At 40.8% G+C, this 10240-nt stretch overlaps 2 protein-coding genes across 2 annotated transcripts in view; both read right to left on the reverse strand.

The window, feature by feature from the left end:
• Nucleotides 1–2050: 2050 nt before the first annotated feature.
• LOC103143325 (gap junction beta-4 protein-like) lies at nt 2051–6495 on the reverse strand. Its single transcript, XM_007559806.2, has 3 exons — nt 6419–6495; nt 2960–3444; nt 2051–2802 (listed from the first exon to the last, which is right to left on the reverse strand). The coding sequence occupies exons 2-3, from the start codon at nt 3342–3344 to the stop codon at nt 2366–2368; spliced, it is 822 nt and encodes a 273-aa protein (XP_007559868.1). The 5' UTR covers nt 3345–3444; nt 6419–6495; the 3' UTR covers nt 2051–2365.
• LOC103143335 (gap junction beta-4 protein-like) overlaps nt 3747–10240 on the reverse strand; it is a 10995-nt gene continuing 4501 nt past the window's right edge. Inside the window, exons 4-6 of the mRNA XM_016675145.1 lie at nt 10099–10234; nt 9115–9270; nt 3747–3865 (exon numbers count right to left, since the gene is read on the reverse strand). Of these exons, the coding sequence (XP_016530631.1) occupies nt 3747–3865; nt 9115–9270; nt 10099–10234 (411 nt within the window). The remainder of the gene's footprint in view (nt 3866–9114; nt 9271–10098; nt 10235–10240) is intronic.

The raw sequence follows: 10240 nt of genomic DNA on the forward strand, positions 1-10240 counted from the left end.
GGGTACCATATAGGTACCTCCTTAAGGAGGAGACAAATCCTCAATTTAGTGTTTTCTCAATTTGTTATTTATTATGGCTTGTAGAGGTATCGTGGGTGACATAGCACATTCTATATCTTTCCATTTTGCAGCGTATGATGGATTGCTTATATTCAGTAGAGTACCAAGCTGTGTTGCAACATAGTAGCTCTTAACCCTTGTGCGTGCAAGGACTGAGGTAAACGTAGAGAACTGTGGCAAATGATACAAGTTTTACGTGTGTAGGGTCGGTTGGACCCCATTTCTACATGCAAGGGTTATGAGAGAGTAAGGCTAACCCCACTTTGTCCTTCGGTAACTGCAAAGTTCTAAATCTGATCCGTGGTCTCCTTCCTTGCCATATGAATCTCGATATGATTTTATCCCATTATGCAGAATCTTTATCTGTCACTTCAACTGGGAGAGTTGTAAATAAATACAGTAACCTTGTTAATATCCATCCATCCATTTTCTATATACCTTTGTCCCTTAGTGGAGTCGGGAAGTGCTGGTGCTTATCTCCTGGTAACATTCCGGGCGAGAGGCAGGGTTCACCCTGGACAGGTCGCCAGTCTTTCACAGACCTTGTTAATACATTTGTTTTAATCATTTCTACTCTTGATGTTAAGCTTGTAAAAGGGATTAAACTCCAGCTTCCAATATCTGATTTTATTCTAGACATTAAGAGCTAAAGTTTAAAGACTTTAGTTCAGATAAGTCATGAGACAGAAATACTCTGAGGTATTTCAAAGATTTTGAATCCCAATCCCAGCTAAATTTTCTTTTAATTAATTAATCTGGTGAATAGTTGAAGGAGAAAACTTGGGTTTTCTTTGTATTTAATTTGTAACCTGACATCATACCAAACTTATCCATTAGTGCTGAAAGCGACCTGCCTAGTTGAAATAGGTAAATCAAAACATCATCCACGAATAATTCTATCTTTTGTTCCCCTCCCTCCTAGCGTATGTCCTTTAGATTTTTGTTCTGTTTTATCCATTGGCTTAAAGGTTCCAAATATATCGCACATAATAGCAGGATAATGGAGCAGACTTGGGGCACCCTCGTTGTAATGTAAATGCTTTTGAAAGGTTCACATTAATTTTGATCCTAGCTGTGGGTTGGTAAGATAACGATGGAATAGTTTTGATAAATGTTTTGTTAAAACCGAATTGTTGTAGCACCTTATATAAGAAATTCCAATCCCAATATAACAGCTTCTGTTCTTGTTTTAATAATATTTTTGTGAGGATTTGAGTTTTTCTGTGTGTTTAGTTTTAGTTTCAGTGTCTAGTGAGTCTCCGGGTTGTCCTGTCTTCCCCTTGATTGTTTCCAGGTGTCTTGTTCCCTGATTACCCTCTGTGTATTTAATGTCACCTGTGTCACTGTGTCTTTGTGAGGTCCTTGTCGTTTTGTTGAGTGTGATTACTGTTTTCAGAGTCGTCACAGTGGAACCGTCTTTTGTCCTATGCCAACAACAGCTCACTTGTTCAGTCCCAGTAGTTCTGTTGCTACTAGGGCTGAAACGATTCCTCGAATGATTCGAGTACCTCGATTACTAAAATTCCTCGAGGAAAATTTACCTGCCTCGAAGCTTCGTTAATTTATGTTTTATTAGTTAGCGCACCGTGTTCCGGCNTGACAATGCGGAACGACGATTTTCTCTTCATCGAAAGAAATATGTAGTTTTATCACAAAGAATAAACTCCAATAAACTTTTCATTTGTCAGTAAACGACTTTATTGGAAAAATCAATAAATACAAAATATAAAGCAAATCATCTTGTATATTTTTTTATCCCCCTTTAAAACTCTATTTTTTGACTATTTCTTTGTTAAATCACGATTAAAATAGGTTTATTAAAATACAACTTTTCGGCTACATGAAAATTATTAACTTTTATTGTCAAGCAGTTGTAATGAAAGGCTGTGATAAGACTATTTACCTGAGACAAATCCAACCGAGTCATTCAGTTGTACTAGAAAATGCTTAGCATTGTTCAATAATATTTAAAGTTGTAGCCAATGCTTAGATCCTCATCAGTGGCCACATTCATTTATTTGTTTGTGTTGTAGTTATTTACACATATATTACAGTCAGCGCAACCAGAATACAATTACAATCACAACACAACAACCAGTCAAATAAGACGAGTCAAACACACAATCCTTTCACACTGGAGACCTTCGTGTTTAGAGAGAAGAGGTGCACATTGTGTCCTTCAGAATATCATCTAAATTATTTACAAATCCACATTAAAAGATTGCTTAAAGCAACTGGCGTTTTCTCACGTGGAGAACTCCCTCTCTCCATGGAGTTTGACAAAAGCACTCTGGACAGTTTACTTCTACCATTCCTCCACTCGCTTAAGAGGCTTTTCTTCAACCTTGATGTTGTTGAGGTTCAGAAGAGATACTGTGGGATCCACTCTTACTGAGGATTTAGATCTGTACATCGACCTTGGATGTGAGTGAGGGGCCATTTCGTGGCTTTCGACGAACCTCTGGATTTCCTGATCCTTCTTCCTGAGAATGAGCTTTTTGATACGTTTGAAGATGAGGTAAATCATTTCACAGATGCACATTAAGATGTAGACCACAGAGAAGACCACCATGAAGAGCATAAACATCTTTTTCTCCGTGTGCTGGGATATGTAGCACTCCACTGGGCCAGGACAAAGATTCTCCCTGCACAAGATCAAGCGGGGCATGTTGAAACCCTCGGTGATGAAATACAGGACATAGAGGAAGCCACCATCAATGCCTGCCCTGAAGATCAAACTCACCTGTAAAATGGGATGCATTTGGGTCAAACTTGGTAAAAAAAAAAATCAAAGTATGAGTGTCACTTCTGATGATTTCTCCCCAGAATTGCTAAGACGAGCTAGCTTATGTCAAAGTCAAATCAAGGACACCAAATTTAGCTAAATCCATCTTTCTTATCAGGTAAGTCCACCACAGGCCTCCACGTTTCTTTCCAGTGTTGGCATACAAGTGCTTGCCCTTGTGGGAGGTAGTGTATTCCATGTCTTTCTTCTCCCTGTACTTGACGTGGCCGACGACCATGAGCGATGGGCAGGTGACGAAGATGAGCTGCAGGGCCCACAGGCGGATGTGAGAGATGGGGAAGATACTGTCATAACAAATGTTGGTGCAGCCTGGCTGGTCCGTGTTGCAGACAAAGGCTTGGTTTTCGTCGCCCCACACCCGCAGAGCTGCTACCAGAAACACCAAGACCCGGAAGACGAACACCATAAAAAGCCAGAACTGGCTAAACAATGTGGAATATTTATTACTCAGGAGCGCCTTTAGAGCATCCCAGGTCATGATTGCCCACTTATCGGTGTGTGTTTGGATGAAAGAGGGTCAGGAGAGAAGCTGGAAATCGTCAGGAGGCTAATTGGATAAAAGTCCTGATGATTTCAACCTGAGAAGAGGGAAAAAACAGAATTAATATTCTAAAGGCCGAGAAAGCAAAGTGAAATGTTTCAGCTTGACAAATAAAATAATCTCAATTTTTCCACTGACGTTACAAACAAGGATGATGATGTGTATATACCAGATAAAGACATTTCTAATAGTCCTAACCTTATTTGGCAAACTAGATTGTTTTCCAATATGGGATGTTTGACAGAGTAAAATTGCAGATTCACGTTTATCAAAACCATGTTGGCTGATAATGTGGTGCTGGTTATTTTCTCCCTTTCTCTTCCATGTCTCCTTTTCATTCTAAGCCTGGCCGGGCTCCATGGGTAAAAGCCCGGCCACCAGGCACTTGCCAACATGCCCCAGCTCCAGGTCTGGCTCCAGGGTGGGGCCCCAGTGACCCGCATCCGGGCGAGCTAACACTGAATCCAATCGTATTGCTCGTCATAAGGGGTCTTCAGGCTGCACCTTGTGTGGTTCCTCACCTACGACCTGTCTGCCTTTCAATGACCCTACCAGGGGCATAAAGCCGCAGTAAGCATAGCTTCTAGGAGCACTGGGGCAGTCAAACCCCTCCACCATGATACAGTTTCAGCCAATGGAGAGGCCCCTGACTTTTTCCAAGGGCAACTAATAATCTCTGGTTTTGGTAAAGTTCTGACCTACCAATATGAACTTTACGAGTTTTGAAAATATAACTGACTTAATTTCAGTTAATTTCAGAACCAAAATGTTTGTGGAGTTGATATTTTAAAATGTCTCTATCATCTTAAGTGAATGATTTGGGCAGTTAGCATGGCTAGCATTGTGCTGTTTCCAATGGCACCAGGAAAGATAAGTTTATAGTTTATGCATATAAAGCCAGGAGACCGGACCAAACACACAGCTGGCGCCTCTGTGCGTTGCCTCGCGCTGCCACTGCTTGATTTTTGAAGTTTACCTCAGAGTGGATTGCGCACGCCTCCTTTGACTTAAACTGGAAAAACCTGACCTGTATAGATATTTACATCAACCACCAGTGTGGAATTATGTTTCTTTGGAGTAGCCTACACTACTTCAAGGTAAGACCACAGCTGCGTGGCAATCTGAGAAACTCTTCACATAAATTCGAGCAACCAAACAGTTTCTGTGGGGCTTGTTAAAAACTCAACAGACACAAAATGGAAGAGCTACTAAAGCCACATTATAGCAGGATTACATTAAATCTCCCGTTTGTTGCTCATCTCTGTGCAACATAGACTGTATTTAACTCATCATGCAGGACTGAGTAGAATTTGACTTAGGGGCCCCTTTTGTTGCTAAAAACATCAGCACCTCAAACAGCTTCTGTGTTAGATTTAATGAAATCTGGGAGAGAGGGAGTAAGTTAATTGGCCAACCTAAAAATCAATCAGTTATAATTGCAGTTTACTAATTTGTATTTGTGAACAAACAGAGCTCAATCTCAAAGACTAAACTCACAGCATCAGATTGTAGTTGTGGTAACAAAACGATCTAACTATGAAGATTGTTCTTTGAACTTTTATGAAGTAAACTTGCCAGCTCCTTAAAGTCTTGCATTCAAATATTAAACAATTTGAAACATTTTCATTTATGTATACTGAAACCATTAAGTCAAATTTAGCAGCATTGACAATCTCAATAAACAAATGTTAAATTTATGTATCTGTGGTCTGTGTGAAAATATCAACATTTATGGGGCCCCTGAAGCCCTGTGGGGCCAGATGGAGCAGCTGACTTGATTTGGATTAAACAGAAGTGCAAATAATTTATATTCATATTAAATGAATTTTTTGATTAGTTGTTTTTAAAACTAGTCGTGGGTTTAGATAGCATTTCACTAGTGATGTTTTCCCGTAACATATAATTAGTATTATTTTACTTTTCCTGTCTACTTAACATCTTTTAATACAAAAACATGGTGGATTGCCTCAGTGCCCTGACCACTGGGCTTAGCAAGTTTTCTGCGAAACCCTGCAATTGCAGCATCGCCTTTCTCAATGTTACGGCCCTGGGCCTTGTGGGCTGGGTTGCAGGTGCTTTTGTCTGTCTTTGTGCTCCTCCCCTTTGCAGGTGTCGCTGGTCAGGTTGATTTGGAGCACTGAGTATTTAAGCCTGACTGTCTCCACCTTCTGGGTCGCCTTCGGCATCCAGCTCCCCTCCTTTTGCACATTTGACTTTGTCTTTGTTTTTGCACTTCAACACTTCCATACGCACTCATACAACACATCCAAGCATTTGCATTACACCACTGATACTGACATCCACAATCCATTGTTGTTTTTGTTCATAAATATTTATTTTCCGCACTTTAACCCCTGTATGGTCTCCTGTTTTTGTTATAACCTTGAGCCAGTCGTAACACTCAATGACACTGTTTTCATTCTCATGTAGTATGCATAGTATAACGACGTATTTCTGAGTAATACAATAGTATAACAATGGTACTTTGTACATGAGCCCCTAAGGCAGAAGAAATAAACTTCTGAATTAGGGTTTGGTATGACTTCTGCCTTAGGGGTTTTAGTTTCAGACTAAAACTTGCTCTACGAGTTAAACTAGTTGCAGCTACTTCTCCAACTAAAACATCTCCAAGCCTCTTTACTGTAAAAGGTGATCGGCATCGTCTCTCTTGGGACTTTCCATGCATTCCTCTTTTTGACCAGTTTTACTTTGATGTTGTTTCTGTTTGTAATTTTGGTCTTAGACAGGAAGCAATCAATTCTGTATTAGTTTTCCTTAAAATTAATATTTATGTCATCTATAAGAGCTGCGACTGATCTTATCTCGTAACATGACTTCCTGTAATTGTTTTATTGTTTTTTTTTCTTTATTCATCAAGTCTCTTCTTTAAATTTTTTTAGCATTCAAAGAAAACTACACTGAAGATCAGGCAACTAATCTGCATTACATTTAATTTCCTAAGAGTCTGTCCATAAAAAACATGAAAAAAGAAGCAAAACAAAGAACCTTACCAAAGACACGGAGTAGAAGATATAACACAGAAATCCTGTCTGTCTGCTGAGGAAGTGTCGTGTGTCAGCTCCTACTGTGTTGACAGAAAATGACTCGGTTACACCTGAATGGTTGTAGGTGTGGACCTGTCGGATCAGTCGAGGATGGGTGGAGCGTCTCACTCAGACTCCCATCTCCAATCTTCCATTCGCTAGCAAAATTATTGAAAAAGTTGTGTTTAAACAGTTAAATAGCTTCATAACGATAATTAATCGCTTTGACTCTTTCCAGTCTAGTTTTTGTGCTCACCACAGCAGGGAGACAGCCCTTGTAAAAGTGTTCAATGATATCCATGTAAACACAGACTGTGAAATAACCACAGTGCTGGTTCTGTTGGACGTCAGTGCAGCTTTTGACACTGTTGACCACGACATTTTACTGAATCGACTGGAGAATTGTGTTGTGATCTGTGTTTTTCTGTGTAGTTATTTTGAGATTTTCTGTGTTTATCGTTATCCTGTTCCCTGTTAGTCTCTGTCTCTGCGTCTTCCCCGTTGATTGTCTCCCAAGTGTGTCTCGTCCCCTTGATTACCCCTTGTGTATTTAAGTCCACGTGTTGTCTCTGTCTCTTGTCAGATCCTCGTCGTTGTTAGCGTCATTCGTCGCACGTCTATAATTGAGTTTCCTTAGTAGAACTGTGAAGTCCTGAGGTTACTTGTTTTCAGTCTACAGTCTTTATATCAGTTGCTACCGGTGTTAGCTGTGTGCTAATTTGCTGCCGTGCTGCCTGTTCTGGACTGTTATGAGCATCATTATTATTAAATTCATCATCACCTTCACTATAACCTGGGTTCTCTGCGCCTCTCCTCACCACCACCAACCACACCCCATGACAAGTTGGGTCGGACTCTCCGGTCCAGTGCTCCACTTGTTTCAATCTTGCATAAAGAAAAGGGATTTCTTGGTTTCAACAAAAAACTTCTCATCAATGAGGACAAAAGTCATGTGCGGGGTACCACCAGGTTCAATCAATTTGATATCTACATGCTCCCATTAGCTCGGGTTATAACAAGAAATAAGATTAGCTACCATAACTACGCGGATGACACACAGCTTTACATCACGGTGTCACCGGGTGACTCTGAACCATCCAATCACTGAACAGATGCTTAGAACAGATAAATGTGTGGATGTGCCAAAACTTTCTCCACCTGAACAGAAACAAAACTGGAGTTATTATCTTTGGACCTAAAGAGGAGCGAACTAGAATCAATGCACATCTTCAGTTATTACAACTAAAACCAGCGATCAGGCCTGAATCCTGGGAGTAGTGATGGACTCTGACCTGAACCTTCAGAGCCACATTAAGACAGTCACAAAGTCAGCCTTCTATCACCTGAAGACCATCTCCAGTTTTAGAGGACTTATGTCTCAGCACGATCTAGAGAAACTCATCCATGTGTTTATCTAGTCGTATCAATTACTGCAGCAGCCTCTTCACAGGTCTGACTAAAAAAATCAAACAGCTGCAGCTGATCCAGAACGCTGCTGCTTGCGTTCTCACTAAAACCAGAAAATTCGAGGATATCACACCAGTTTTAAAGTCCTTCACTGGCTCCCTGTAGCTCAGAGAATTGACTTTAAAATACTGTTAGTTTATAAATCACTGAACGGTTTAGCACCACGATACATTAAAGATCTGCTGTTGCTGTATCAACCTTTCAGACCCCTCAGGTTCTGGTTCTGGTCTACTTTGCATCCCCAGAACCAGAACCAAACAAGGAGAAGCAGCATTCAGCTCCTATGCAGCACAAATCTGGAAAAAACTTTCAGTAAATTGCAAAACGGCTGAGACACTGAGTTCCTTTTAATCTAGACTAAAAACCCTGATGTGCAAAATGTAATGTTGGCTGTGTGTTCTATGACTTTGTAATTTTGTGTTTATATAATGTAAACCACTTTGAAAAGCCTTGTTGCTGAAAGGTGCTATATGAATAAAATTTGATTTGATTTGATTGGTAATTCCAATGTGTCTTGGATGGGCATGAGAAAACTTGCCGAGTATTGATGAAACCAGAAATCTACCAAACATGTTGTGTCGCAGAAGAGAAAGAGAGAAAGAGAGATGCAGTCAAATGCTTTCGCTACACTTAAAAATAGAGTGACTAAGGTAGATTCTTTGTTTGAGTCATCGAGCTCTTTCACCTTTCTGTTTCACTTTATGTCCTCTCAATCTGTTTACATTTACAATTGGATTAGTGTGCCTACGAAAGTATTCTTTCCCCCTCCCAATCTTTCTCACATTTTGTCACAAATCAAATGCAAATCTAAATGTATTTTATTNTTTTTTTTATCCGATTACTCGATTAATCGTAAGAATAATCGATAGATTACTCGATTAATCGTAAGAATAATCGATAGATTACTCGATTACTAAAATATTCGTTTACAACAGCCCTAGTTGCTACCAGTGTAGAGCCTTAGTTTTTCTGCTCAGCTGTGCTGCCAGTTCCTTTGACTATTTGAGCTAAATCGTCATTAAAATCATCATTCATCTTCAACCTGGGTCTGCCTGCAATTACCTCATCACTATATACCACGAATTCATGACAATTTTGCATAACCAGCAATGTATGCCTAATATTATCTATTGTCTGTTTATTCTTTATGAATCCCCGTTTTTGGCTTTTAAACCGTTTGCAGCCGTGCGACTCACTGATCATGATGAGACAGGTCTCGTTCTTGAAGTTGGACCAGTTGGAGTTGACCAAGGCCTGTTTCAGCTCCTTCGAGTTGATGAAGCCGCTCCGGTCGGCGTCGACGCTGTAGAACCACTGGTATGCCTCCGGGTTAACACCAGGAGGGATGTTACCTACACATAAGAGGAGAGGGGAAAATGAAAGATGAGCAGTCTCAGCATTGTTTCATTTTTTTTTTCTAAAAGCCAAAAGCCAGGAAATATTTTTTTAGTGTTTCTATTCCTTGTATTCATTCCCAATATGCAACCAGTGAATCAGATTTGAGACCACTGAACAATATTTCATATCTTAAGGACCTACACTGTCCGTAATGAAAACTCATGATTTGACAACTCTTCACTTCCTGCTACAAAAATACATCCGCAATATGGAAAACAGGGCCTGCTTTTCCGCGCGTGTGATTGGTCCAGTTTTTGTTACACTAACACCCCCCGACCCCCCGGACGTGAACAAAGCTTCTGATTGTCGCTAGAGGGGGGAAAATGGGAAAAAATCTAGACGAACAGAATAAAAGGAGAGAAAAAAACCCTTTTGACGACTTTATTGGATAAATCAATAAATACAAAATATAAAGCAAAACATCTTCAATGTCATGATCCATGTTTCTGTGTGTTTATTTTTGAGTTTTTTTCTGTGTAGTCCTGTTCCCTGTGAGTCTGTCTCTTCCCCATTGATTGTTTCCCAGGTGTGTCTCATTCCCTTGATTACCCCATGTGTATTTAAACCCACCTGTTGTCTTTGTCTCTCGTCGGATCCTTGTCATGTATTGCCTGTTTCCCCGTTGCGCTGTCTTCTGGATTCCTTCATAAAAGTCATCATTTTCACTTACCTCCTGGGCCCGTCTGCGTCCATATCCTCACCCCAACCACCGTTTATGACAGAAGGATCCGACCACAACTACGGTTAGAGAAGCAACCATCATTAAGGATGCCAGATCTAACCCTTGGTGGGGAACACGGTTGGTGCTGTGCCCACCAGGGGTCGGACCCCGCCGACATTGCCGCCCTGTGTCACCGGAGGTCCCGGCCCCTGGGCGTCAATGGCACCACCGCCCTGTGCCACCGGAGGTCCCGGCCCCTGGGC

Source organism: Poecilia formosa, unplaced genomic scaffold (genome assembly GCF_000485575.1).
Source record: "Poecilia formosa unplaced genomic scaffold, Poecilia_formosa-5.1.2 Scaffold107, whole genome shotgun sequence".
NCBI lineage: Eukaryota > Metazoa > Chordata > Actinopteri > Cyprinodontiformes > Poeciliidae > Poecilia > Poecilia formosa.

What these genes read in the sequence shown, in the direction of transcription:
- LOC103143325 (XM_007559806.2), bottom strand. Translation starts at nt 3,344, where the DNA reads ATGACCTGGGATGCTCTAAAGGCGCTCCTGAGTAATAAATATTCCACA. An exon ending in CCTGTGGTGGACTTACCTGA is followed by an intron (nt 2,803 to 2,959) that starts TAAGAAAGATGG and finishes CCATTTTACAGG; the next exon opens with TGAGTTTGATCTTCAGGGCA.